Source organism: Acaromyces ingoldii (assembly GCF_003144295.1).
Source record: "Acaromyces ingoldii strain MCA 4198 unplaced genomic scaffold FA10scaffold_5, whole genome shotgun sequence".
Lineage (NCBI taxonomy): Eukaryota > Fungi > Basidiomycota > Exobasidiomycetes > Exobasidiales > Cryptobasidiaceae > Acaromyces > Acaromyces ingoldii.
Window position 1 is genome coordinate 1642488 of NW_020290251.1, and position 27307 is coordinate 1669794.

General features: G+C 61.9%; 9 protein-coding genes across 9 annotated transcripts; 2 read left to right on the forward strand and 7 right to left on the reverse strand.

Moving 5' to 3' along the window:
• Nucleotides 1–13: 13 nt before the first annotated feature.
• On the reverse strand, nt 14–3360 carry FA10DRAFT_268857 (MFS general substrate transporter). Its single transcript, XM_025522509.1, has 8 exons — nt 2336–3360; nt 2138–2270; nt 2034–2075; nt 1897–1970; nt 1760–1818; nt 1153–1635; nt 502–1082; nt 14–425 (listed from the first exon to the last, which is right to left on the reverse strand). Exons 1-8 carry the CDS (start codon nt 2868–2870, stop codon nt 221–223), a joined length of 2112 nt encoding a protein of 703 aa, XP_025375892.1. The 5' UTR covers nt 2871–3360; the 3' UTR covers nt 14–220.
• Nucleotides 3361–3878: 518 nt separating this feature from the next.
• FA10DRAFT_171092 (putative YKT6-snare protein for endoplasmic reticulum-golgi transport) lies at nt 3879–5201 on the reverse strand. The gene is made up of 6 exons (XM_025518217.1): nt 5027–5201; nt 4946–4953; nt 4373–4881; nt 4199–4287; nt 4074–4078; nt 3879–4007 (listed from the first exon to the last, which is right to left on the reverse strand). Coding segments are annotated over exons 1-6 (657 nt in total). The 5' UTR covers nt 5029–5201; the 3' UTR covers nt 3879–3963.
• Nucleotides 5202–5288: 87 nt separating this feature from the next.
• On the forward strand, nt 5289–6756 carry FA10DRAFT_244374 (manganese and iron superoxide dismutase). The gene is made up of 2 exons (XM_025519344.1): nt 5289–5697; nt 5769–6756. Exons 1-2 carry the CDS (start codon nt 5332–5334, stop codon nt 6411–6413), a joined length of 1011 nt encoding a protein of 336 aa, XP_025375894.1. The 5' UTR covers nt 5289–5331; the 3' UTR covers nt 6414–6756.
• FA10DRAFT_171312 (hypothetical protein) lies at nt 6388–7733 on the reverse strand. Its single transcript, XM_025518218.1, has 3 exons — nt 7550–7733; nt 7296–7375; nt 6388–7219 (listed from the first exon to the last, which is right to left on the reverse strand). The coding sequence occupies exons 1-3, from the start codon at nt 7586–7588 to the stop codon at nt 6610–6612; spliced, it is 729 nt and encodes a 242-aa protein (XP_025375895.1). The 5' UTR covers nt 7589–7733; the 3' UTR covers nt 6388–6609.
• Nucleotides 7734–7880: 147 nt separating this feature from the next.
• On the reverse strand, nt 7881–10081 carry FA10DRAFT_268863 (ras-domain-containing protein). The gene is made up of 5 exons (XM_025522510.1): nt 9578–10081; nt 9253–9500; nt 9031–9161; nt 8235–8724; nt 7881–8151 (listed from the first exon to the last, which is right to left on the reverse strand). The coding sequence occupies exons 1-5, from the start codon at nt 9852–9854 to the stop codon at nt 8014–8016; spliced, it is 1284 nt and encodes a 427-aa protein (XP_025375896.1). The 5' UTR covers nt 9855–10081; the 3' UTR covers nt 7881–8013.
• Nucleotides 10082–10219: 138 nt separating this feature from the next.
• On the reverse strand, nt 10220–13390 carry FA10DRAFT_303631 (hypothetical protein). The gene is made up of 2 exons (XM_025525260.1): nt 12637–13390; nt 10220–12565 (listed from the first exon to the last, which is right to left on the reverse strand). Exons 1-2 carry the CDS (start codon nt 13159–13161, stop codon nt 10337–10339), a joined length of 2754 nt encoding a protein of 917 aa, XP_025375897.1. The 5' UTR covers nt 13162–13390; the 3' UTR covers nt 10220–10336.
• A 232-nt stretch (nt 13391–13622) lies between these two features.
• On the reverse strand, nt 13623–19770 carry FA10DRAFT_281146 (hypothetical protein; the record flags this gene model as incomplete). The annotated part of the gene is made up of 2 exons (XM_025523666.1): nt 13623–17458; nt 17514–19770. 2 exons carry the CDS (start codon nt 19768–19770, stop codon nt 13908–13910), a joined length of 5808 nt encoding a protein of 1935 aa, XP_025375898.1. The 3' UTR covers nt 13623–13907.
• A 963-nt stretch (nt 19771–20733) lies between these two features.
• On the forward strand, nt 20734–25066 carry FA10DRAFT_171411 (hypothetical protein). Its single transcript, XM_025518219.1, has 5 exons — nt 20734–21362; nt 21440–22726; nt 22798–24637; nt 24721–24724; nt 24787–25066. Exons 1-5 carry the CDS (start codon nt 20899–20901, stop codon nt 24924–24926), a joined length of 3735 nt encoding a protein of 1244 aa, XP_025375899.1. The 5' UTR covers nt 20734–20898; the 3' UTR covers nt 24927–25066.
• Nucleotides 25056–27107, reverse strand: FA10DRAFT_268867 (MFS general substrate transporter). The gene is made up of 5 exons (XM_025522511.1): nt 26418–27107; nt 26147–26366; nt 25475–26086; nt 25340–25406; nt 25056–25283 (listed from the first exon to the last, which is right to left on the reverse strand). Exons 1-5 carry the CDS (start codon nt 27013–27015, stop codon nt 25122–25124), a joined length of 1659 nt encoding a protein of 552 aa, XP_025375900.1. The 5' UTR covers nt 27016–27107; the 3' UTR covers nt 25056–25121.
• Between the last annotated feature and the right edge of the window lie 200 nt (nt 27108–27307).

Genomic DNA, 27307 nt, shown 5'->3' on the forward strand with positions numbered 1-27307 from the left:
CCGCATGAAGAACGACGTCAGAACGCAATTCGTTTCGTGAGAGGCAGAAGGTCGTTATGTACAGTGTTTTGGTGTTGATGCCTTGATGAAGATGGACGGGAAGCGATGAAGGGGTCTTGAAGAAGAAGCTCAGAAAATCTATGCAAAGGTGACGGTGGGGTCTCTCCCACCACGCCATGCATCAAAGATCAAAGAGCACAGAGGGTGCAGTTTGTATACTCTAAGTGAAGTGAGAAAGCATCTTCTTCCACCAGGGAGCCTGCTCAAGCTCGATACGCCTTCGTTCGAGCTCCTCGGGAGAGATCCTCGGGTCGACGACAGCCGCCATCTCGGTGCCGTGCGTGGCCTGGCTGGCCTCGATGCGCTTGCCGGTCACGTCGGTGCCGTCAACCTTGTTCTGGCTGCGGCCCAGGAAGTAGTTGGGCCTGGGAGGATGCTCCATCAGCTCACCTTGCAATTACGGAGAAAAGTCTAGATAGTACGACAGAAGCAAAAACTCACATGTACAGGGCCAAGACGACGGGCACGCACGACAGAATGAGGGCGGCGAGGAAGAGCGGGTAGAGGGCGCGGTCGGCGGCGCGAATGACTGCCTGGCGAATGGGATCGTTGAGAGCATACTTGGTGTGGACGCTGGCCAGCTTGCCATACAGCGTCGGAATCAACTTCTCTGGCACGCCCTCTTGGCGCATGTACCCGGGCACCGTGTTGGTCCAGACGGCACCGGCGACGGCGCTGCCCACGGAGCCGCCGAGCTTGGTCCAAAGAGCCAGCTGGGCGATGATGGTGGCCAAGTCCTGGTGGGGCACCGAGGCCTGCGTGGCCACGCGAGTGCCCACGACCGAGCAGGCACCGCCCAGCGCAATGAGGATCTGGGTCCAGACGAGGGCCACATCGGACGCGTGCTCGCCACGGGCCCAGAGCGTGAGGCCCATGCCGACCATGCGGATGCAGATGCCGACAATCTGAAGCATCTTGTAGCGATGTGTCGCACGCAAGATGATGCCGATGATGACGCCAAAGAATGAGAGTCCGACAAGGCTCGTGTTGATAAAGAACTGCCAGTCGCGAGCGCTCCAGGCCTGTTTTTAGGGAGAACTTAACTCATGAGCTTAACGGCCTCACAGTGAAGTCACAAGAAATGGTTCCTACCTTGATAACGTAGACGTAGGAGCTGTAGTAGGTCGAGCGCATGTTGCCCGAAGCAAAGTAGAAGATGTCGATGCCGACGGCGAGAAGGAAGACTTTGTTCTGCAGGATTCTGCGCGTGATGAACGGCTTGGGCGAGAAATACATCTCCCAAACGGCCGTGAGGATGAGGCAGACGAAGCCGACGACGATCATGGCAATCATCGAGGGGTTGCTCCATCCTCCTTTTGCGCCTGAGGCCAAGCTGAAGGGAATGAAGATGAGAGAAAACGCAAAGCCGAGAAGAAGCAGGCCGATGAGGTCGATCTCGATGCAGAAAGATCTGACCAGGCTCCAGTAGCTCGGCTTGTCCTCGACAGGAGCAGGCAGAGGCGCATCACCATCCTGCTGCTGCGTCTTTTGTCGTTCGGCCGCCAGACGACGTTCGTAGGGGCTGGCGCCAAACGACAAGATACCGACCTTCTTGGCTCGTGCCTCGGCCCAGTACTGTCCAGGAGTGACGAGGCATTAGCTTGCTGAAATTGAACCATTCATGGAGAAGCGTGTCGCAAATCCTGCACGACCTTGTGGCTCGGTCCCTTTCCTGACTGAAGAAGCCACCGAAACTTACCAGGACCAGGATCGCAGGAAGGACGCAGACTGGCGTGATGATGGTGAACATGCCAAAGCCTGCAGAGGTGAAGGAGGACCAAAGTGACCGTGAGCATGAGCCTGGAGGGAAAGCTTTTGGAACATCTAAGCACTCACCCCATCGCCATTGACCTCGCTCGTTGAGCGGTCCTGAGACGAGACCACCGACGAAGCCGAAGATAATGTAGGGTCTGTAGAATTAGAGAAGGTGAGTACGAGAATCATGTCGACAAGACATCGGCTGACCTACTCACAGCGAGGTCAACGCAGTCATGAAGGCCCTCCATTCGAGCGGACTTATGAAGTTGGATGTTAGCTTACAGATCGCTCGAGCTGTAGTGTCTGGACCGAGACTCACCTGATGTCGGCGATGATAATATCAGTGACGAGGTCGAAACCGGCTTGGCCTGTGGCCGAAATGACTCTGCCGACTGCAAAAGCGGCGGCCGTGGGAGAGGCGGCGATTACAATGTATCCAATGACGTAGCAAGCTGCGGGATTTCACGTTGAGCAACGGAAGGTGATTGCGAGGAAGTCTTTGAGAAGCACGACTCACCCAGCACGACGGAGTAGGCAGTCTGGCGCGACGAGATGTCGGCAACTTTCGCCAGGAAAGGCTTGGAAACGGCAATGATGATGCCCTCTGCCGTGTCGATGGAGCCCATGAGAGAGCCGTGCTGTCCAAAGGCACTCGAACCAATGACCTGGTACGACGATGTCGTCGAGTTGTCGAATGTAAAGGCGCAAACCACTGCAGCCAGAGCCAAGTAGAGGCACCAAATTGCGGCACTGTTCTTGCCAAAGACTCGGTAGAGCGACTCAATGGACCGGACGCCGCGTTGTTGCTGCTCCACGACGTCTGATGCAGGTCGGTCTGATTCGGTTGAGATGAACCGCCGGCCACCGGCCTCTTCCTCCTCTGCGAGCATATCTTTTTTGTTGCTGTGCGAGTTTGACGAGTGGGACTCGACGTCCACGTCGACGCGGCCGCCATCCTCGATACGGTCACTGGTGTTGCCCTCCTGGCGTGGCACAGCATCGAGCGTGTCCTCGCGCCTGTGTGCGGGACGCTGTTGGGCCATCGAAGACATTGCGAGTCTCGATGATGCGGGAGCGGGAAGTGGTAGGGATGAAAAAGGATGGGAGGAGCAAGTCGTCAAGTCGCGGGACCAGCCGATGGGAGATCTTAGATATATTCACTCCTCTCCTCTCGCAATGAAGAGGAACAGATGAAAAACCCAGAGGACCGGGTGCCCTCCGGTGGCAAGGCAATTTCTGCAAGACACAACGCTGCCCTGATCAGGACTTTGCTCGGTCGGCCATGTATGCAGTCTGATTGCACCAACGTTCCTGAATTGGAAGAGCTCATTCACGAAAGACTGAGAGGGAGAAGGAAAGGGAGTGTGCCAAGAGACTAGCGAACGGACGATGCAAGGATTCATGGTTGAATCAGCCTCTGCCCTGCTGACGGGCATACTTAAGCGACCACGCTTCTTCTCTGCCGTGCCGGCAATGCAGACAGATGAGAGTCCCTGGACAGATGAGAAACTCAGGGCGATTCAACCGAGGAGCAAGCAAGAGTGGCAACAGCGGCGAAGCTGCGAACTTTTTTTTTCCCCTCTGTTAGCGCCAAAAGGAAGAAGTTAGCGATACTAAGTAATCTGATCGCATCGCATCGCAGTCTTCTATCAGATTTCTCATTCACCGACTTCGAGGCGATGCATATGGTCAAGGCGTGCCTCGTGTGTCCAAGGAGCTAAGACGATGGTCAATGCGTACCTTGAATGCTATGGGAGCTCGGGCTTCCTCTACCTGTCCTAGCTAAGACGAAGATCAAAATAGGATGCAGACAACTGCGAGCAACAGGCCTTCTTGCGCGGGATTTGAAGTCGACCAGAAATGGAACAACGGATGTCTAAAGTGAGCGGAACTGAGTGGCCGCCGCCAAGGCAATACGAAATATTGCAAACGAGTGTCATGCTTCAAGATCAACGATTTGTCGGATGGCCTGCACCAGAGGTGAATACCGTTAGAAATTGGTCCGATCGGCCCAGCGGGACCACACGGTCACCACAGATGAAGCAAACTGATGAAAAGTGAGCGTTTAGGTCCATCATGATAATCATTGTGCACAAATAGAGGGAGAATAGAGAAAGACAAGGCAGGTCTAGGAGGGTATCGACTCTACATGACGACGCAGCACGAGTTCTGCTTCTTTGCCGTTTTGTCTGTGGTATTCCAAAGGCTGTGTTAGTCACTGACGATGCTTCACTTCCCCTCGTGGCTGCACTCACAGAACCTGATGGGAGTTGGAGGCAAGCAGGAACGAAACGGGCGGGAAAATAGGAACGAGGCCGATGGTGAATAATAGCGGAGAGATGAGACGGTGCTTCCGATTTGTCAGTACCAGACCACTCACATCTTGCTCTGCTGGCTCAGCGAGCCGCTCTTCTCGACGAGCTTGTCAAGGTCTTCGCCTCGCTGCAGGACTGAATCGATGGTCTTGTGCTGTGGTAGCGGTCAACACCAGTCCGACGTCAGATATGATCTACCAGCAAGAGGGCCAATTGACGGGAAGAAAAGAACGACTCACCAGGACAATCTTGGTCTCGTCAAGCTCCTGCTGCACCTTCATGATCGTGTCGGCTTGCCTCGGGTCCTGGTACCGGATCAGGTAGTCGTTTGCCTGGGGAAAGTCGTTTGGCTGCAGGATGCCGACGCCCTTGGCCGGAGGGTGGACGCTACCGGTGGTGATACCATTAACCTTTGATTCGTACGTGGCCCTGGGACACTTGATGATGAATTCATCGAGCGTCTTGTTGAGGAGCGAAAAGGCCACCCGAACGGGGTACTCTGTGTCGGAGATGAGAACGCCGCAGATGCCGTCCGAGGCTGGGCGCGAGTGGACGTGGGCAACGTATGAATTCTCCTGGACCGACTGTCGCTGTGTGGGAGGTGTCCGCTCGGCGACCGTTTTGCTCATAAAGGCCATGACATCCTGCACAGTGCCTCGCTGGAGGAAGCCGAAGCTGGCCAGATCCCATGCTGCGATCAGGGGCACTGCGCCGGCGCCTGGCGGGTTGGCATAGATGACGATGCCGTCTGTGCCAAAGGGTCAGTCCTGTATTCTAGCCTCTCTGAGCTCGCACGGATGATCGCTACCCACAGATCTTCCTGTTGTCAGCATGGCAAGGTAAGTGTCAGACCAGACAGGCACACTCCTCTTGGCATACAGTAAGACACTCACATCTTGCAAAGCCGCTTAAAGGCACTTGAGGTCAGCGTTCAGTACTGTTTGTTCTTCTTTGTTCGACCTTGCACCTGAAGTATCTGCCTCGGTGGTGGCAATTCAGCGAGCTGGTGCAGAGTGCGTAGTGGCGACCAGGGGCTCTTGTTGCTGCTGTCTACAGATGGAGGCCAGTGGACAGGTGAGACGCAATGCAACACACGTGACGTGTTTTTCCTCTTTTTGAAAAAAGGGAAATCCGCTCGACCGACGGGCGCAAGTCTTCTCGCGCCTGATCTCAACCAAGCAGTGACAGCATCGGCGCAATGGCAGGCCCATCTACCACGTCTTGCTTTCGGCACGCGCTGCGAGAGTCGTCGTGGGGCGGCGCGAGACGGACGCTGCTGGCCGGTCAGCAGAGACGGAAGCTGCACAGCCTGCCGCCGCTGCCCGAAAACCTTCGCGAGGCAAAGGCGTGCGAGCCGCTTTTCAGTGGCCAAACGCTCCGCCTTCTCTGGAACAGTTGGCACAGTGGTCTGCTCGCAAAGCTTAATGATGAGGTGCGGGGGACACAGTGGGAGAACGCCAGCGTGGCGGAGACCGTCATTGGCACAGCAAGGGATCCACAAAAAATCCAAGCATTCAACTATGCATCGCTCGCCCTCAACCACAGCTTCTTCCTGAGCAACTTGGTGAGTTTGGCCCCTCTTACACCTCCTTTCCGCATGCGCTGTCTCTAATCTTTCGCCCTTGCTCTCTACAGAAACCCAAACAACTGTCGCCCGGCGTGAGCCACTGGGAGGACGAGGCGCCGCCAAAGCCACCGCGGGAGCTGGCGGCAGACCTGGACGCCTACTTTGAGTCTGTCCCGTCGTTCAAGCTTGCCTTTTCGTCGATGGCCTACGGCATGTCTGGCTCTGGCTACGTCTGGCTCGTGCGTGATAAGGCGGGCCAGCTGGGCATCGTGCCCACGTACGGCGCGGGCACCATCCTGATCCAGAACCGGATGCAGAGGAATGCGGCCAGGAGCGACTGGATCCTGCCCAGCGTCGACGAGCAGGGCCCAAGTGCGCAGTCATCACCGTCCTCATCCTCGCCCTCATCTGCCCCTCCGTCCTCTTCGTCGTCGACATCTTCCGTTGGTGGCTTTCGTCAGTTTAGCACATCGCACGCGCCCTCGTCGGACATCTTCAACGAGAGCTACTCGCGCGCAATGAGGCCCACCGAGGGCGATGCGAGCCGGGGCGAGGAGCTGTACCCCTTGCTCTGCGTCAGTGTCCACGAGCGCGACTGGCTGCCCGACTACGGCATGTGGGGCAAGGAGGAGTACCTCATGCGCTTTTGGGAGTGCGTCGACTGGGCCAGGGTGTACCGGCTGTGGAAGAGCTACAAGGATGACCTCTCATGATGATTCCATGGAGGATCGTTCGAGGACTACGAGGATCACTTCGGCGCAGCAATGAAGCAGGCAAGGTCGGCTCAATTTGGTCAATGTATGCGGGCAATATACAATTACTTTCATCTGCCACTGCTGCTATTCACTAGTGCAACTTCACCTCCTCGTCCCTTTCTGCCCCCCTTTCCATTCTCATCCTGCTGCCGGATCATGCGCCCTTGTAGGTGTAGCGCATGCCGCTGAGGCCCTGGGCATTCTTATCGACGCTTGCCATCATCGACTCTGCGCCCACGACGACGCCCAGGCCAGCGGTGGTGATGGCCCACCAGGCGGCATTGGCGAAGCTGCCGCCGCCAAAGGTGAGCAGGGGCACTGGCAGGCTGACAAAGAGGAGCACGCTGAGGTAGAGGAGCCTCGGCGGCATGGTGTGGATGAAGTTGGGCGCCGTCGTCGCGCCCGCACCGCCGCCGCCGTCTGCGCGCTGGCCCACGCGGCCTGCGCTGCCAGCTGCGAGGGCCGGGTGCCAGCGGATGTCGGTGAGGATCGGGGCGAGCCAGTCGGGCGCGGTGCCAAAGAGATGGGGCTGGTGAGGGAACGCCTTTCCCTTGGACTTGACCAGACCCAGCCGGTCGGCCGTCTCGACGAGGGCGGCCGCGACGAGGGTGCCCTGGAGGAGGAAAAAGAAGAGGTAGATGGGCAGCGCGGGCAGGCGCACCAGGTCCTCGTGCGTGCCCTGGATGTGGGTGGCGGCAAAGAAGAGCGTGTGGTGCGTCTCGGGGTGTGTGCCCATCACATATTCCGGGATCGGCGTCAGGTAGCTAAGAGAGAGAGAGAAGAATAGTCAGTTTAGCCAGGCCGCGGCGGGAAAGAGGGTAGACGAGATGGGTGACGCACAGAACCAGGATGAGGGTGAGGATGACGGCGAGGCACCAGCGGTAGATGTAGTTGCTCTTTTCGTTGGACTCGTGGAACGCCTTGATGACGGCCTCTTGCTCTGTTGCCCGTGGTTCCTCGCTCCGGTGAGCAATAGAGACAGACTCCTGCTATTGCTACCACTCACCCTGGTCGTCGAGCGGCTCCGCGCTCGCGTCCTCATCGAGCACGCTCAGCGGGTCGTGGTGCCCATCTCGGCCGTCCACCTCCTTGGCCTTGCCCTTTGCTTGCCGCTGCGACACTGTCGAAGACATCTTCGTGGAGAGGAAGAGGCAAGTGAAGAAGGAAGCAAGAAGGAAGACGATGACGCGTAGCCTCTCGGCCCCCTTTCCGTCGGCCCAAGTTTTAAATTTTCTTTCTTGCTTGTCTAGGGGAACAGAAGAAAGGCACAGACAGGCGGGCCACAAAAAATATCAAACGGCGTTCTCAGGCCGTTCGGACCTATCGGGGCCGTGGAGGAGCTGCTAGAAGCTCTTCCGATCAATCGCCCTTTCAGTATCGCGACGGCTACAACAAATATCTGACCGTATACTCTGCTTCCTCTCAGGCGTAGGTCGGCATCACTTCGACGTTGACAAAGGAGCAGAGACCCATCTCACTTGTCTCTACATTCTACAAAATGACCTTGTTTTTACACACACGTATAGCTTGTTTTAAGGAGGATAGTCGACCGACGGTCTCATCCGTCGTGCACCGCTGCCTCGTTTTCATCGGCCTCGTCGTCGTCGTCGACGAGGGGCTGCTCGTCCGAGTGGGCCCGCTTGCTCGAGCTTCTACCCCTGGATCCCCCCTGCTTCTTGGCCACTGCCTCCTGCGCCTGTAGGTACTCATCGGACCACCCATCTGTGTCAGCTCTCTTCTGCCTCTTGAGCTTGCACGCTGCCTTTTGCAAAGACTCACCATGCGGTAGCGGCTCAGCCAGACGCGGCACACCTCCTCGTAGTTCTCAAAGCCAAGCACGCGCATGGCATACAGGACGTCGTCGCCGTTGATCGTCTTTCGCTTCTCCGTCGCGCACCGCTCGTTTGCTTCCGAGGTGATAAAGGCAATGAGCTCGCAGGTGGCCTCCTGCACCAAGTCCTTTGCCTCCTTGGCAATCTTTGCGTTGGACGGCAGCGACTTTTTCATCAGCCGCGACACGTTTGCGATGGGCAGCGTTGCGTCCGTCAGCAGCGACAGGTCGACGGACGACGAGGGCGACGAAAGACGAGAGCCGGCCGGTGCCGTCGCATCTGCCGCTGTCTCTGTCTCTGTCTCTGTCTCTGCCTCTGCTCGTGTCGCTGCCTCTGCCTCTGCGCCTTCCCTCTCGGTGACTTGTTCCAGCTGTTCTTGCCCTTGCTCTCGATCGTGCCCTTGGGTCTCTCCTTCTTGTTCTGAAGCATCATTGTCGCTGAAGGGGAGGAAAGGGGGACAGAGGTGGAAAAGAGAATGAGACAATTCAGCATTACAGGGAGAACAAAAAATATGACGGTCACACAGAAACACAGGACAGGGGCCGGGGAAGAGGGAGGGAGTGGGGATGTGGATGAGACAAGACGGGGTGGGCAAGGGACGAGGGAGAGGAGGAGATATCATGACGGGAGGACAAGGGGGTGGACCGACCGACCCACCGAAGAAGTAAGAACGAGGCAGAGAGATCCCCCCTCCTCAACAGCTACAGTTATCCTTTGCCACGCCCAGACCGTAGCCCACGTACCCGCCAGGATCGGTGAGGGAGATGTTCCCTCGGCTCGACTCAGCCGCATGGTCCGCCGGCGCCCCGCCAGGCATCCGGTCGCCCGGCCTGCGCCCCGCTGTGTTCTCCCAGAGCGATGGCGTCGAGATGATCTGCACGGGGCAAATGTGTGCCTCTGTCAGCTCTCTCCTCTCGACTCGCCTCGCCTCACCAATGATGGCGCGCTTCTCTTCTCTCACTCACCCGATTGACGAGCTCGTCAAATGCGCCACTGACGCCGACGCCCCTCTTTGCGCTGCACTCGACAAACAGACAGCCCATCCGATCCGCAAATGCCTGTCCCTCTTCGACGGTGACGACCCTCGAGAGGTCCTTGTCGACCTTGTTTCCGACGACAATCTTGACCACATCCGGGCTCGAGGTGAACGTGTCCAGCTCGTTGTACCACGTCGGGAGGGCCTCGAACGTGTCTCGCTGCGTCACATCATACACTGTCGTCGCCTCGTCAAGTCAGTATCAGGAAGAGAAAAAGAGAAAATAGGCACGAGGAGGCACGAGGACCACTGACCAACAATGACGCCGTGTGCACCCCGGTAGTAGCTGCTCGTCAGCGTCCGAAAGCGCTCCTGGCCCGCTGTATCCCAGATGCTGAGCTTGTATCTCTTGCCGCCCACGGTGATGCTCTTGATCTTGTAGTCGACGCCAATTGTGGCGGTGGCCTCCTCTGGCCCGAGGTATTCGTCATCCGTGTAGCGAAGCAGAAGGCTGCTTTTTCCGACACTGCTGCTCCCCACCAGCAAAATCTTGAGTGTCGGCACTTCCTGTGGGGCCACTGTCGACGCCATTGTTCTGCGTCAGCGTCTCTCCGAGGAGAGAGCGATTGGGCAGGGTCTTTGTCTATGCGTCGCAGTACCCGATAACGCACACCCGCACTTCCCGGAGTGGATGTGATCGGTGTTGGAAGGTGTGACGGAACCGAGGACGCCGTCTATGCCGACAAGATCCGCCACTGCACTCTCGCAACTGTGGCAAGATCGGTCGTTGATCGGTGATGATGTAGGTGAAAGGAGATGCAGATCAATGGGGTGGAGCGACCGGCGAGCGAGCCCGTTTGAAAAGCAGACGGGGGCGCACGCGTCATTTTTCCATTTCCGTCATTTTGGCCCGTTTCGTCACGAGCGAGCGAGCGAGCAACCGTGAAGAGATATGGTACCGGTATGTGTCATTGCAGCATTGAGGAGAGATGAGAGTTGGAAAGTTGTGGGCTTATGGGAGAAAGGAGAGCAATACATGAGGGGTTGTGTTGTGGATGTATACAGCGGCGGGTCTAGAGGAGCGGAATCGAGCCCGTCCTAGTGCCTTGCCCCTCGGTGCCGGGCTTGGAGGAGCTGGCAAACGGCAGGCTCTGCGCAGTCTGCGTGAGCAAATTCCCGTTCCTCGAACTGGCAGCAGTGGGGTTAGCAGAGGCAGCAGCAGAAGACGACGAGGACGAAGGAGCGCCCAGCTTGCGGCTGCTCGATGACTGTCCGCTAGAGCTGCTGCCGCTGAGCTTGGAGATGAACCACGAGGGCATCCACGCCCTTGCGTGGCCCTCGCCCTCTACGACGCAGTAGGACCAGTGGTTGTAGCGCTTGAAAACACGGAGACGTGTGCCGGCAGGCAGCGAGGGAATGCCGTCCTGGGGCGCCTTGTAGTCCATGAGGAGGATGCCCGGCGTGCTGCTGGAGGTGATGAGCTGGGGTGGAATGGGGGCAAGGGCCATCTTGGCAGACAGGGCGCCCTTGTCCGGTGACGGTGTCCCCGAAGACGAGAGCGGAGAGGGCGCCGAGGCATCGCCGCCGTCACCAACATTACCGCCCTCGATGGCTTGAGCCTGTGCAGCGGCCATGACACCGTCACCGGGCTTGTCGGTTGTCGCAAGGGCCTGCACATCAACAATCGCTGCCAGCGGCCGGCTCGTCTCAATGAGGCAGCCCGCAGGCACCCAGCCACTCTTGATCTCGCCTCCGTTGATCGCCTCGCCCAACTCGCCCTCGGTCTCGGGCTCCTTTCGGACGACGCCCGTGACGTCGGGCGTGCCAGTGGCCTGGGTGTCGCGCTGCACGATCCACCAGCCCTTTGCCTTGGACAGGACGATGAAAGTGTCGCCGACGTTGACGTCGAACTCGTCGTCCCTCTCTGACGAGTAGAGGTAGATGGCAATCGCATACGCCTCGGCTTTGCGACTGTTGGCCGCCAGGTCGGCCGCTGGGCCCGTGATGAGGGGCTGTCCGGGGGGCGAGTTGACCATCGGTGCAGCGCTCTCGTCGCGCTTCTTGCTGCCAGCCTCGTCCCTTGCTGATGCGCCACCGCTGCCACCGGCTTCGTCACCACCACCGCCGCCACCCTTGTCCTTGCTTCCGGTGGCGCCACCGAGCCTGGCGACGGCGTCGGCCACCTTTCCCTTTGCCTTGGCTGCGGCGGCACTGCTCTTTGACTCGCCTGGCGAGGTGCTGGGCGTACCACCACCACCACCACCAGCGCTGGCCTGCTGCTTCTTGGCCGCCTTTGCCTTTGCAATCGCAATCGGACTCTTGACCTCGTTCTGATGCCTGAGCATAAAGACGGGGTTCTGGTTGGCATCCTTGAGCTTCTGGAAGAGCAGCAGCGGCTTCTCGTCGTAGCTCAAACACCGCTCAATGGGGTTGTCCGAGTTGCCGTAGCTGATAAAGAGCGCATACAGCCGCCAGTCGTCGGAGATCTTGTACTTTCGCAGCGCAGCCGGCAGCACCTTGTGGCAGGGGTCGTCGAGGGTGACGCGGAACGACTTGTAGAGGTTGTCGCCGCTCGCCGTCGTGGCAGCGCTGGAACCGCTCGTCGCTGGCTTGGCCCCGGCGTCGGGCGCTGCAGATGCAGATGCAGATGCAGATCGGGTGGAGGAGACAGCGGCGGCGGTGGTGGCAGACGAAGGCGTCTTGAGCGCAAGCGAGTCGTTTGGAGAAGCCAGGGCCGCTGCAGACGAGGAGGAGGTGGCCGATGGCGACAGCGACGAGACGGGCCCCGTGGGCGTGGCCGCGAGCCTCTGCACGTCGATGGAGCCCGAGGTGAGGCCGGAAGAGCCAGGCGGATATGCGCTCGTGGGCGTCGCACTGGGTGTGCTGGCCTCTGTCGCTGCCTCGCCTGAAGGGGGGACCGATGGCCCGTTGGATGTGCCACTGAAACCAATGCTGGCCAGCGGAGACGAGCTCGACGGCGCCTGCTGCTGCTCGTTGGAGGCGGCGCTGAATGCGCTTGTCGAGGACGTGGTGGGCGTCTTGATGTTGCGCGCGTCCTGGTCGGACAGGGACATGGCGCTGCCTGGCTCGGCAAATACGCCCGGGCTCGTCGCCGTCGTTGGCCCGCTGTATGCGCTCGAGGGTGTGTGCACAGGCACAGGGCCCTGGCTGCTGCTCGATGCCATGCCGTGCTCAAAGGCAGCCGACGACTGCTGGTGCTGAATCGAGCGCCGAGGCAGCATCTCGGCGGGTATGAAGCTGTAGATGTGGTTCGGCGCAATGTATGCCTGCAGGTTCTCGACCTTCGTTGGGCCCACCTCACCTGGTCAGCATGTCATTGTTCGCAGCAGAATGAGAAATGAAGAACACCCACCCGGGTGCTGCCGGCGGCGGCCGCATACCTCACGAGCCAGTCCTCGAGCCGGGAGACCTCGACCTCGAGTGCGCGCACCCGCTCGTCTCTTTCCTTGAGGGCCTTGAGCATGTGCTCAGCAGAGACCTGGCCCATGCCCAGCGCCTGGACGCCGGCCGGACCACCATAGCTCGTCGAGGCGGAGCTCTGGTGCGAGTCGTCGGGCCGCCAGTCGCCCTCGTCGAGCTCAATCGCCCAGCGTATCTTGAGGTCGTAGATGCCGCGGAGAATGACGAGGCGGTGGCCGATGCTGCCGACGCCAATCTCCTTGAGCGAGTCGGGGTCCAGGTTGATCAGCGCCTCGCCCTCGATGTCGTTCTCAGCAAACAGGCCGCCGTACGAGCGCGACAGGTTCGACGTCGGCGTCAGCGTGGCGAGCCATGAGACGACGTCGGCCTGTGTCCATTCGAGTGGGTGCTGCGACACCGGTGGCTGCTGCTGCTGCTGCTGCTGGGCCACCAACGCAGAGCCGTCTTGCGTCGCCATGGTCGATTACGCAGCCCGCTGTGTCCCTGCCTCTCTCTCTCTCTTTCTCTCTCTTTGTGAGATGCTGCCGTCGTCGATGTGCGTGCCCCGTCTTGCTCGCCCTCGTGCGCCTCTTCCTCGACCGCCGTGCCGTGCCGTGCCAGAGCGAGCTCGAGGAGAAGCTAGCAGGATGAAAGGGCACAAGATTTAGCCTCAAAAGGGCCGTCGGCGCGCGCGCGGCCAAAATCGATGAGAGACGAGACTAGACTAGTACTAAAAAGTTGAACGAAGCTTGTGTGCGCACGCTCGCGAGGGCCTCGTGTATGTGTGTGTTCATTCTCTTCTTAGTGCGCAGGCAAGTCTCAGATTTTTTTTCTCTTTTCACCGCCGCCGCGCTGCCTAGCAGCCAAGGGCGCACGGGCGGGCGGCGGCGACGACACGAAAGCGCACGCACGAGGTCCTCTCGACCACGCAGCAGAGAGGGAGGAGGGAGCCTTGATTGAGATTTCAGAGAGAACCGTACTTAAGAATTCAGAGAGAATAGAGGCATTGACTGTGTTGACATTCGAGCTACTGCGGGACGGTGTTGATGTGTCGACTCGAGGAAAACGATGAAGGGATGAAGCGGCCTACGTGTACATGATTGTTTGAGAGAAAGAGAGAGAGAGAGTAGAAGAAGGGGGCCCAGCACCACTGGTTCAGGACCGGCTTCTTGTCGTTAGTATCAATTCATAGAGTATCCGTGCTGAATGAGAATCGGCCATCCATCACTGAAAGTGCGAGTGGGAGTTGGCCACGACGAGGGCCAGGAGCGAGTTCTGCTGCACGGTGAGGATGAGCCGGTCACCGGCCAGGGGTTGACGTGTCGATGGCCCCGCCAAGGAGGCGCCACTGCTGCTGCTGCTGGCTGGCATAGGAGGCAGGAGCTCCCGCTCGCCGCTGCCTGCTCCGCCTGCGGCATAGTAGTGCCGGCTGATCGACCGGTTCCGGTCTAGGTTCGACTTGTCTGACTGGGGGTGAAGCTGCGGCTGGAGATGGTGCTGCTGCTGCTGCTGCTGCTGCTGAAGGAGCTGCTGCTGAGGGCGCGCCAAGGCACGCGAGTCCGACGGGGCCCGCGCGAGGCTGGCAGGCAGCATCCGGCTGCCGCCCGTGGCGGCCACGGCGGCACTCGCGCTCCTCTGCAGCTGCCCTGGGCCAGACGACGACGGATAGGCGGCGGTGTCGGGCTCGATGAGCGTCTCGCGGAGCACGTGGAGCGCGACGGCGTCGGCGGCCTTGTACAGGGTGGCCTGCGCGGCGGCGTTGGGTGCCTCGAGCGGGAGCTGGGGCCTGACCTTTGCCTTGGCGCAGTCGTGGAGTGCGCGCTTGAGTGCCCAGGCCCACGTGCGCTTCTGCTCGTCGTTTTCGACGCTGACCATGTACTTGCGCTTGGAGGGGAGCGTGAGCATGATGCAGTGCTGCATGAATGCGCGCTCCACCGTCAGGCTCAGCGAGCGGGGCAGCGCCGTGGTGGTGCCTGGCTCGGCGTCGCCCACAGTGCCCGAGTAGTACCTCGCAGTGCGGCCGGCCTTGACAAAGACGATGTGCTTGGGCCCCAGTGACTTGCTCACCACGGTAAACGTGCTCGTCGTCTTGCCGTCAAAGGTCAGAATCGGGGGGTCAAACGAGAGGTCCTGGCCGTAGAGGCGGACAACGAGCTCGGCGTCGGGCCGTGGGATGGAGACGCGGATGGGGTCGCTGACGACGCCGTAGATGAGCTTGGTGGGCAGGCCCGAGCCCACGACGCGGATCGCATAGCGCGGGCCTGGCTCGTCAGACGCAAGGGCCTGGGAGAGGCTGTCTGCGCGCACGCTCGTGTAGATGCGCTGCAGCGTGCGGTCGGAGAGGACCTGGGCGGCGTCGTGCTGGCGAAAGGCAGAGACAAAGGCCGTCTTTGTGAGCGCAGGCATGGCCTCGCCAAACAGGCCGGGCGCCGTGGCCTTGGGACGGGCGCGGTGCTGCGAGGCATCGGCGACGCCCCAGCCGGTGTGGGTGTGGCCGTCTGCTGCGTCATCGGCCGGGTCGAGGTGCAGGGCGTCGTTGAGGGTCATGATGGCAAAGACGAGATCGGTGGCGAGGGCAGCAGTAAATGCGGGCTTGATCAGGCCCTGGTTGGCCTGGGTCCAGAGCGTGGCAAATGTCGTCAGGAGGGCCTCAAACGCCTCGAGGCTGGCAGGAAAGCGGAGCTCGAGGAGGAGCGAGCGGAGGGCCGACTCGATGGACACGCCGGCGAGCTTCTCGAGGCCGACAAAGGCCTTGATCGTCTCGAGGCGGCCGATCGACGCGGCGAGCGAGTCGCCGCCAAAGAGGTAGGCTGACAGATTGGCCTTGTCCAGCTCGGGCGTCTGGTGGAGCAGCTGGGCGACCGTCGACGGGCTGTTGGGCAGCGAAGTGCGGCCGAGGAGATTGGCCAGCGCCGTGTCGGGGTCGTGCTTGAACTCTGCGACGAAGCGAGACATGAGCGGGATCGTCTTTTGCGCGGGGCGGTGGTCGCTGGGGATGCTCATCTTGACTTGGTGCAAATCGAGGATGTTCTTGACCGAGAAGGTCCAGTCCACCGTGGGCAATCCCGTCTGGGCGGCGTCCTGCTTCTGCTGCTGCTGCTTCTGCTGCTGCTGCATCGGCGGCGCAATGGGCTTGGCGATGACGAGGACATCGGAAAAGAGAAAGAGGAACCGGTCCTTGACCGTGCTCGACGTGACGACCTGGAGCACGGGCCCGGCATGGATAAAAGCACGCGGGGGCTTGGCCATGTCCTCGGGTCGCAGGCCAGGCACGATTGGCGTCAGGCTGGCGGCGGCATCGGTGGGCGAGGTGAGGATGTGGCTGTAGCGGTGGAGCATGGCTGCCGTGCTGGGCGCGAGCGACGACGTGGCCTCGGACGCCGCGGCAGCCGAGGCCGGCGCAGCAAGGCCGGCATCCATCGACTCGTCGGCGGCCAGCGGCGGTGCGAGGAGCAGGTTGGCCTTTGCGCGCTCGGCGGCGGCCGCGGCGGCCTCGCTGCGGTGCGCAGTAAGCGAGTTGGACGAGTCGGTGCGGCCCAGCACGGGCTCTCGCTTGACGCTGGCGCTCCTCGCTGTTGTTGTTGTTGATGCCGCCGTACCTGATGCCGCCATCGCCGCTGATGTTGTCGACGCAGCCGCAGCCGCAGCAGCCGCTGGCCCGCTGGCGGACCGGGGCTTGGCCGGGCTGACGTCCCTCTTCGACGGCCGGCGAGAGAGAAAGGAGACGCCGCCGTCGAAAAAGCGCCGCGTGGGGCTCATCGGCCGCGAGTGGCTCGGCGGCGAGCTGTTGCCGCCGCTGCTGTCGCCCTCGGCGTCGGTGCCGGTGCCGGTGCCGATGCGCGGCGACGCGACGCGCGCAGCGGCGTTGGATGCCTTTCGTCGCAGCGACGAGAACAGCGCGGGGCTGCGGCCCTTGGTCGATGCCGGCTCCTCCACGGTGCGAGGCAGCTCCGTCTGCGCCTGGGCCTGGGTCTGGGCGTGCGCCGACGGACGCGGCTCGTCGCCCGTTTCTGCCACGTTCTCGGCCTTGGCCAGCGGCATCGGCGTGATCGACAGCGGTGGCGGGCGGTGGTGTGCGACGGCATCGGCGGCAGCACCGGGGCCCTTGCTGGGGAACAGGCCGGGAAACGGGCGAAGCTTGTCGTTGGCATACAGGACGTCGCGCTCGGCAGTCGTCACCGCGGGCACCGGCTGGGGCCCAGCACGAGCGGCGGCCTCTGTCGGGGCACTGTGCTGCGACCGTGGCTGTGGTTGAGATGACCCGTTTGGCTGCCGGTGGAGTTGAGGTAGCTGCTGCTGCTGCTGCTGCTGCTGGCCAGCGCTGTCTTCGCTCTCTTCTGATGCATTCTGCCGCCGCCGTCTCAGATGCTCCGTCGCCGCTGCCACGGCCTGGGCGGCCGTAGACCTCTGCACCACGGCGTTGCGGTCGGGCCTTCCCCGGACGCTCGTGGCGCGGCGGACAGTGAAGGTCTCGAGCTCCTTTGCGATGCGCTCGACCTCGATGAGGTACGACTCGTCGTCACTCTCCTCGCCTGGCTCGCCCTTGTCCTTGTCCTTGTCATGCACCACCACGGCCTCGACTGCCTTGGTCTGCTCCTCCTCGTCGCGCGGCTGCTGCTGCTGCTGCTGCTGCTGCTGCTGTTGACTGAAATGCATCTCGACCGTAGGCGACTCGATGGGCGAGGAGCCAGCATAGTCGAGCGGGTTGCCATATTCCTTGAGAAAGTTGGGGCTCAGCAGGTCCTGGATCCTCCCGAATGTCCGTTGGCCCACCGCTGTGTTGGCTAGTCAGCGCCTAGCAAATCTCAAATTCATAGCGCATACACCCACCTTCTGGCGACAGTGTCTGTGCCTGCGTCTCTACCTGTGCCTGTCTCTCCATCTGCGTCTGTGACGGTGCCTGTGCCTTTGTCTGTGTCTGCGTCTGTGTCTGCGTCTGCACCTGCGTCTCTGCCTGTGCCTGTGTCTGTGCCTGTGGTAGTGGCGCCTGTGTGCGCGCCACTGCGTCGTCGCTGCTCACCACCCGGGCCTCCTTGGTCGTCTCGGTCATGTTGGAGTCGACGCTGACGGGCCAGGCACGCTCTCGGCCTGGGCCAGCCATCTCGTCGGCATCGACGTCCGTCGTGCCCGAGAAGGCGCGCGCATGGGTGCTGCCGTTTGGTTGGTAGCCAACGACGATGCTGGCCGACGACGAGAGGTGGGCATCCTGTAGTGGCAAGTGCTGCTCGCGCTGGCTGCCTTTGCTGCCATCGTCGATGTCGTCGTCGATGTCGTCACCATCTTCATCATCGTCATCATCAGCGTCAACACCGTCGTGGTCGCCACCGCCATCGGCACCAAGCCGGGGCGAGGGCTGGCCCACGGAGCCGGCAAAGCTCTCGCTGCGGGCGCTGGCGACGCGCTCAAACGCCTCGACGGAGCTCCAGCCCTGGTCGAGGAGGCGCTCGTACTCAAACGACTCCTCGCCGTGGAGCCTTGCCAGCTGGCTCGCCCGGTCCCGCTCCCGGTCCAGGTCCTCGTGGTTGGTGAGGAGCGACGTCTGCGACGAGGAGCGCAGGCCTCGCGCGACGGTGCCTGCACTGGGCACCGAGAGCAGCGTCGTCGTCGTCGCCGCCGTGCTGGGCCCAGGCCCGGGCGAAGGCGAGGGTGCGAGGGTCTGGTGCTGCGCAGCGGACGGACTGAGGCCACTACTTAGGGGCGACGCATGTATCGTGCTGCCGAGGGGCGAGGGCGCCGCTTCTCGTTCCACCGCCGTCGTCACCGTCGTCGCAGGTGCCAGTGATGGGGGCGGCACGATGCGAGGAGAAGCAGCAGCAGCAGTGGTCGCCCCAGCAGCACCGGCAGCACGGCCGCGGCCAGAGAGCTTGCGCATCATCTCGGCACGCGCAATCTCGCGCTGCGACGGCTGGCGCTGGAGCGACGGCGGCCGCTGTTCGTTGCTGTTGTCCTCTGCTGCTGGTGGAGTGAATGGCGGCAGCTGGGGGAGTGGCATTGCCGCTGCTGCCTGGCTTGCATTGTTGTGGCTATTGTTGCTGGTGCGATTGGTGGAATTGCTGCTGCTGCCCGGCGGCGCCTTTGCAAAGCGACGCGAGCTCCGGCGGCGACCGGCAATCTCCTCAGGCGTGCCCTTGTCGAGGGCCTCGACAAAGGCGGCCTTTCGCTGCGCCTCGGCGACGGCACTGAGGCTGCCAATGGTCCGGCTGCGGCGCAGCAGTGCCTTTTCGCGCGCAGAAGGGCTCGGGGGCACGATGCTCTTGCGCGTCGACAGGGGCCGCTGCATGCTGGCCTGTGCTCCGTGCAGCGTCTGTCCCTGTTCCGGACTGTTGTTGTTATCATCATCCTCGTCTTCATCGTCTCGATCGACCTCGGCCGTGTCGCTGACGGGGCTGACGGCGCCCTCGCGCGCACTCGTCCCCAGCAGCTTCTCGAGCGCATAGGCGCGCGCAGCGGCACTGGCTGCGCTCGTGCTTGCGCTCCTCGCCAGGCCAGCCGTCGCACGCTCCTGGAGGATGCGTGCGCGGAGCTGCTCGAGCGAGGGCAGCGGCGACGGCGACTTGTTGTCACCGCCGAGCCGGGACCGGGAGCGTGGAGGAGGGGCGAGACCGACGGCAGCAGCCAGCACTCGCTCCTTTGCTGGTGACTCGGCGCGCGACGAGTGGCCCCGCGAGGGCGACGGCGAGGGCGATGGCGAGGGGGAGGGCGAGGCCGAGACGGAGGCCGATGCTGATGCGCCTGAGCCCGAGCCCGAGCCGCCGCCACCGATGCCGATGCCACCACCACGGGCAGCAGCGACGAGGCCAGCGTGCGCGTCATGCCGGCCCAGCAGCGGACTGCTATCGAGGTACTGCTGCTGCTGCTCGACGGTCATGGGCTGCAGGGCCGCAGCATCGCCCCCCGCAGGGCGCACAAACGGCAGCGGGCTCGGCGTGGCCATCGCCCGCAGCTCGTCCTGGCTCGTCTTGTTCTTGAGCTCGCGCTGCGACGCCGCCCGCTTCAGCCTCGCAATCGCATTTGTCCGAGCCGCCGAGCCCGCCCGCGCGAGGCCCCCGGCGTGGTCCCCGGCCTGGCCCGCTGAGTCGCCCGTCATTGCTGCGGCTCCTGCGCCTGCGTCTGCGTCTGCGCCTGTCCCTGGCCCTGCCCCTGGCCCCGGCTGGCGGTAAAGGGGTCTGATCGTCGACTCCATCGTCGTCGACTTGGCTGATCGATCGGGCTGCGACTCTTTACGATGACGGCGCAGGCATGCTCTCGAAGTTCATGGTGGGCTACTTCTCCTCTTCCTCCCGGTCGGCCAGTCAGTCAGCCAGTCAGCCGTCTCGTCGTTGTTGCAGTCGTTGTTGTTGTTCTGGCCTCGACCAGCAGCGCAAGATTATTTGATCACTGTGTCCCTGATGCGATCGAATCGCGCCCTTTCTTATTTTTGTCCCTTTTTTATTTTCCCTTTTTCTTCTCTTTTTCTCGCTCTTTCTTTTTTCCTTGCTGTTGCTGCAACTGGTGCAGCTACTACTACACTACACACTAGCTACTCCCCCCTCCTGCAGAGGAAGCCGTCCAATTGCCGTTTGAAATGGCTAAATTCCTTATTTTTAGAGTTCGTTCCACCAGAGCCAGGTGGTCGGTCGTCTTGGATCCATTTCCACGTGTTTTGTCAAGCAGGCTCGCGCTGGTGAAAAAGTGCGCCTGGCAAAAAAGCCTGTCTCGAGAGCCCGAGGAAGCCACAAAACGTCGGCCGGGCGCACACACACACACACACACACGCGCGCGCGCGGTCCTGTCCAATTTTGGCGATCGTCACTTACGACTATTGCATCGCCACACAGGAAAAGCAGCTTGTGCCTGCGGCCGCCGACTCGCACACCACCGCGACGGCTCACACTATATACCTGACGCCACACCCGGCTGTCGCGCACACACAGCAAGAGAGAGAGAGAGAGCAAGTCAAGATAGAGGAAGGCGGTGCACTCCACATCGCCGGCAAATTCTCGAGAACCCGGTCAGGCGAGCCGTCCGCTGGCCTCCTTCGTCGCGGGGCGTTTGACCGGCTCTCGCAGACAGAGGAGCATATAGAGGGAGCTGCGAGGGGACCGGGGAAAGCATCACCAGCCTTTGGGCCGCCGGCGGGCCACGGCGGGCTGTGGTGGTAGCCGCTGCGCGCAGTCGAGCGCAGCATCTCAGTCGCCGATCCTTTGTCGTCGTCGTCAGCAGCAGAAGCCGCAGCATGGTCGCCAATGGATCTAGTGGTGGCGGTGGCGGCGCCATCCTGGGTCCCCCGCCGTCATCGGAGGGCCTCGCAGCGCTGCTCTCGGCGTCTACCTCGGACAATGCCTCGCCGCATACAGAGCCGTCGACGTCGTCGTCGTCGTCATCGCGCCCACCGCGGCTGAGCCCCACCAAGGCGTCTTCCTTGGCCCCCTCGCCGACCAAGCCTGGAAATGGCAGTGGCAGCGGCAGTGGCAGCGGGAGTAGGAGCAACAGCAGCAGCAGCGGCACAACAAAAGACGCAGCGCTGCTCTCGTCGAGCCACCCACACAACCTCCGCAAGCTGGCCCGGACAGGCCTCGAGCCGAGCTTCAGCGTCAAGAGCTACATTGGCGCGGCGAGTGCGCTGCTGGAAAAGGCAAAGTCGGACGATGCCCAAGGGCTGGCCGAGCAGGCCTTTGTCAACTACCTCAAGAGTGCAAAGTGGGTTGCTCGCGCAGCCTTGCTGATGAATCACATAAACAACCACTGACTAGTCCTGCCTCTTTCCTCGCACGCAGCGTCGCATCGTCCATCACCAAGCACGTCGAGTGGGAAAAGACGATCCAGCAGCGCGGGCCGGCCTTCTACCGCTACCAGGATTTCATGAAGAATGTGCCCGACATCATCCAGCGTGCCAACCGGCTCGAGGAGCTCCTGATCGCGCGTGAGGCCGCACGGGCCGAGGAGGCCAAGTCGGCCGTGCTTATGCAGGCGTCGCGGCAGCGGCAGGGGTCAGGACAGGGCCAGGAGCTGGGACTGGGACTGGGGCAGGAACAGGGCCAAACGATTAACCAGGGCAGGCGACCGCAGGAGGAGGACATCGACGATGTCCAAGGCGGAGGCACCGATGCTGCCGATGTCGCTGGCTTCCCCGCGGCGGCCATCCCGGGTCACTCGCCCTCACCCCCGGCCTCGCCAGCTCTTGAGACAGAGACACCCCGGGCCGCGACACCGACGCTGAGCAGCAGTGCACTGGCCACCACCACTACTACTACCAGCGGCAGCGGCGGCACCAAGGCCGGCCAGGCGCCAGCCACGCTCGCCGACCGGCTGAGCGTACTGCGCATGTCGGGCCTTCCCTCGCCTGCTGCTGCTGCTGCTGCGGCAGGCGCGAGGGACGACAGGAAGCGCGACACCATGGCTTCGATTGCCCGGCGAGCGTCCGTCTCGGCGCAGGCAACGGGTGCAAACGATGGCATCGATGGCGGCGAGGACCACCTCCCGCCGCCACCGGAGTCGCCGCATCGAGCGCCGCCAGAGCTGCCAGCAGGCCTTGACGACCAACAGGGGCAGCAGCACCAGCAGCAGCAAGCTCGAAATGATGGCGTGCCCACCGAGTCGTACTTCCAGCGCACCTACCCGGCTCTCGACGACTTTGAGTCGGCACTTGGTCATCCGGCCTCGTCGACGGGGCTACCCACGCCGTCCGACGGCCTTCCGCCGGCACTCAAGTCGCCTGCGCGGCCGCTGCCTACGCCTCCTATCCCCTCGTCCTCGTCCTCGTCCTCGTCGCTGGCCACTGCTGCTGGGCCGTCGTCCACCGCAGCGCCCGAGCAGGCGCTCCGGCACGACGACGCACAGTCCTGGAGCCTGCCCCAGCGGACGCTCGTCTCTGTCGAGGAACTCTTTACGCTCCTCAACCCGGGCTTTGACACGCTCGTCGATGCCCAGGGCAACAAGCGCATGGTCCGCAAGACCACCTCGCGCATCCTCGTCGCAGATGTGCGGCCGAGAAGAGAGTACCGCGAGATGCGGGTAAAGGGCCCCGACAGCTTCTGCATCGATCCTTCGAGCCTCGTGGCTGGGTGAGTTTTGGGAATTTCAGCAAAAATAGCAGGTGGTGTTGCGGCTGACTGGCTCTCGATTTAACAAACAGCATGAGCGTCCAGGGCATCCGCCACGCCATGGGCTCCGAGGGCGAGCTGGCCGCTTTTGACGCCAGGGACAGCTACGACGTCGTCGTCCTCCTCGACCGCGACTCGCGCGGCTATCTCGGGTCCAGCGGCCATCTCGGCTCCAGCAGCATGTCTCAGCAGCAGCAACAAGAACAGCACGACGCGACCCAGGTCAAGGGCGCCCAGCTCAACCTCGAGCTCCTCTACCGCGCCCTGACGGCCAACTCAAAGACACCTGTCGCCCTCCTCGTCGGTGGCATTGATCGGTGGGCGCGAAAGGTGGGCGACATGGGCTTGGTCGGCGAGGGCATCCACGTCAATGGCACGAGCAGCAGCCCCAGCACCAGCAGCGGCCGCACGTCGCCCACTCAGCAGCGCGTGGCTGTGGCCGCGACCCAGGACGAGGAGCTGAAGCGGGCCCGGAGACAGGGCATCTATGTCGCCGACGGGCCCTCGATGCCTGCGCGGGCGTACCAGTCGACGTCTGGCCAGCGTCCCGCGTCGACGGTGGGCTATGCGCTGCCCTCGCCGCTGCCCCGCAGCCTGCGTCCGGGCGAGATCATGCCCTCGTCCGTCTCGCGGCCCACGATGGCCTCGTTTGACTATCCCCAGCTCCGCGGTGGGCCTGCGCCACCGCCGCCGGCCGTCAACGGCACCTCGTCACGGGGGTCCTCATCCACCGCCACTGCCACTTCTTCCACGGCGGCAACGGCCGCGGCGGGCCAGGGCAGGACCCAGTCGATGGACCTGGCACGGCGGCCACTCGTACCCCCACCCGGTGGCGCACCCATCGCGTCGACTACGACGCCGCGCACCGCCAGCTACACGACGCCCGGCGCACGGCAGACGCAGCGGGCCGACGTGCGCATCGGCCTCACGGGACTCAAGAACGTCGGCAACTCGTGCTACATGAACTCGACGCTGCAGTGCCTCAGCGCCACGATTCCCCTCGCCCGCTTCCTCCTCGAGGGCTCGTACAAGCGCGCAATCAACCACGTCAACCCGCTCGGCACCCAGGGCGCCCTCGCCGAGGCCTTTGCCCAGCTCGTGCGCGTCATGTGGTCCGAGCAGTACACCTTTGTGTCGCCCGTCACTTTTCGCGAGGCAATCACCCGCTTTGCCCCCGCCTTTCGCGGCTACGACCAGCACGACGCCCAAGAGTTTCTCGCCTTCTTGCTCGACGGCCTCCACGAGGACCTCAACTACGTCAAGCAGAAGCCGCCGCCCGTCGACATGACGCCCGGCAGGGAGCTCGAGCTCGAGACGCTGCCCCAGCAGGTCGCCAGCGTCAAGGAGTGGGCCATCTACCGCGAGCGCAACGACTCGCTCATCGTCGACTGGTTCCAGGGTCAGTTTCGCAACAAGCTCACCTGCCTCACGTGCGGCAAGACGTCGACGACGTACAATGCCTTCATGTACCTCTCCCTGCCCATCCCCGCCACGACGCGGGGCCAGCCCCGGGTGACGCTGACGCAGTGCCTCGACGCCTTTACGCGCGACGAGATCCTCGACAAGGCCGACGCATGGCACTGCCCACGCTGTAAGAAGCCGCGCAAGGCCAGCAAGCGCCTCAGCATCTCGCGCCTGCCCCAGGTGCTCCTCATCCACCTCAAGCGTTTCAGCTTTAAGGGGCCCTTTACCGACAAGATTACCGCCCATGTCCAGGTGCCCACGACGAACCTCGACCTGACAAACTACATGCCCCCACCGCTGCCGCCCGGCGCCATCCCCAAGGGCGCCCCCGTCAGCGCCAGCCAGCAGCCGCCGTACGTGTACGACCTGTATGCGTGCGTCCACCACTTTGGCTCCCTCACGGGCGGCGTGAGTTCTTATTACTTGTGACTCTGTTGTTCCGTCCTGTGGCTGACTGTTTCCACTCTTTCTCACTTGCTCTTCTTTGCCAGCATTGTAAGTGAACTCATCCTCGCTTCGATCCAGAAGAGCACCGCTGACCTCGACTACTCAAACAGACACGGCGACGATCCGGACGCAGGGCGAGGCGGGGCCCGAGTGGATGTACTGCGACGACAGCCGGGTGATGAAGTCGGACGACCGGCAGATCAACAGCCCCTCGCCATACCTCCTCTTTTACTTTCGACGGGGCCGCTGAGAGCCGCGCCATCATCACCTCTGAATCATTTATCATTCCTTCGTCTTTCCCCCTGCTTGACTCGCTCGCTTGCATCCATCCACCCATCCCACCTTCAATCATTCATCATACTCTCTTGGCAATGTGGATCGGTCTTTTCCTGGACAAAAGCAGCGGCCCAGCAATTATTATTAGATGGAGGCAAATTGTCTGAGACTACTGCTGTTTTGATGGCTCTCTTGCCGCCTGCTGCGCCTGCTCCTGTTCCCGCTGCTTCTCGCGCTGCTCCTGCTGCCGTTGATGCATCTTTTGCAGCTCAATCGAGAGCTTGGAACGTGCGCGGATCTGCTTGCCGTAGAACATGAGGACAAAGGGCACCTTTTTCGGGACAACGATCAGCATTTCAGTGAGGCGATGCTAGAGGCGGCACTCACCACGCCGAGAATGGCGCCGAGGAAGCCGGCGAGGGACGAGGCCCAGTGGTAGCCGAGGTTGTGATACCTGTAGCACATCAGACAATGTAAGCCTCTCTCTCTCCAGGTCAATTTGATGAGGCAGAACACACGCACATGGGCTCGACAAAGAGGGGAAAGGCGAACCCAAAGACGTTTCGCGAGAATGACTGGGCGGCCAGGGCGGAGCTGGCGTAGATGAGGTAGGCGTCGGCGAGGTAGTTGAAGACGGCGAGATAGATGATGTAGACGCCGAGCATGAGCGTCGTGACGCCGACGACGGGCCCAGCGATGCTCACGTGCGGGTAGGCGGTCCAGCCGTAGATGAAGCAGCCGATGGGGAAGAGGAGGGCGCCGGCGCAGGCGAAAAAGAGGCGTGCCTCGGGGCCCTTTTTCGGCTCGTAGCGCCAGTACAGCCAATCTTGGATTGGGTTCGTGAGGTTGCCGATGAGGGCGCCGAGGCAGATACTCAAAAAGACGAGGCCTGTCTGTGCAGGCGTGTAGCCATGCAGCTCCGTGATGAGGCCGATGCTCTCGAGAAGCATGTAGAGGAATCCCCACAGAAGACTGATCCAGAGGCTGAAGACGGTCACGATGGGCTCGGTGAAGAGCATGAACAGCGGTCGCGTCAGGCTATTTTTTATGAGAATCGGGATCGTGGCGCGTTCGGCCTCAGCCCTGGCTCGATACCGCTGGTCGCCCGTCTCTTTTCGCAGCTTCGCTGCGCGTCTTGTGTGGAGGAAGAGGAATTCAGCACTGCGCCCACAGGCCACGCTTTGCCAAACTCACCGAGTGAGGAGGACGCTGCCCCTGGTCTCTTTGAGGAAGACGGTGAGAAGGATCAGGATGGCGCCCGTGTAGATGGCCTGGATGTATTGGATCCAGCGCCACTCGAGCTTGGTGTTGTTCTCGACGAAGCCGGCCCAGAAGGGCCCCCAGCCCGTGGCAAAGATGGCGCCCGTCGCAAACAGTGCCATGGGCGGGCCTCGGTCCGCCGAGCTCCAGATGTCTGTTGTATGTGTGTGAGCATGCGAGAGAAAGCAAGAGTAGAGAGACGCACCTGCAATGGTCCCACCGACCATGGTGCTGCCCGTGCTTCCAAATGCGCCCTGAAGGAATCTCAAGACGATGATGGACGAGATGTTGTTGGCAAAGCCGACGCCGACAAAGAGGACCGTGTAGCAGAAGTGGCAGAAGATGTAGATGACGTTGCGCCCGTACACCTCGGAAAAGGGCGCGAGAATGAGCGGAGGGAGGCCGAATCCGAGGGCGTAGATGCTGATGCCCAGGAGCGAGAGCTCGTGGTTCTTGACGTTGAGATCGCGCTCCATCGACGTGATGCCGGGCACATAGGCACCTGCCGTCGCAGCCACCTCGGCCGTAAAGAGGACGGCGAGAATCGTCGTGGCCCACTTCCGCCGTCGCGAAAAGTTGAAGGGGTTCCCGGGATCATCTGGCGAGAATTCGACCCAGATGACGTCTGCATCCTCTGGGGCAGGCGCTTGCCCTACCCTTTCCGCCTTGCCATTTGGCACGACATCAGGCGTGAGACCGGCCTTTTCGACGTCGCGCTGCTGTGGCTTTTGTATCGCGCCCTCTTCTAATCTCTCCGGCGAGCCCTCGCGAGCTGTATTTGACGATGAGCTCGGTTCCGACATCTCCTTCGCACCAGCAGGCAGTTGCGAGGGAGGAGGGAAAGAGATCGAGGAGGAGGAGGAGGAGGGAGGGTCAGAAGCAAGAAAGTGTGCGCGCGGGAATCATTTAGCGGGTGTTGTTGCCTGCGGGTATTTCAAGAGTCATCTGAGCAGCTTTGATTTTTTGAGTTACGTCCTGATCTATCGGCACTAAGTCAATCGGCAGGGGCAAAGTTTTCAGTAGGGTTTTTTTCTTTTTCGTGAGCGCTTCTTGGTCACGAATGGAATACCCGCCTCCACCGAAGCGCCCGCGGGA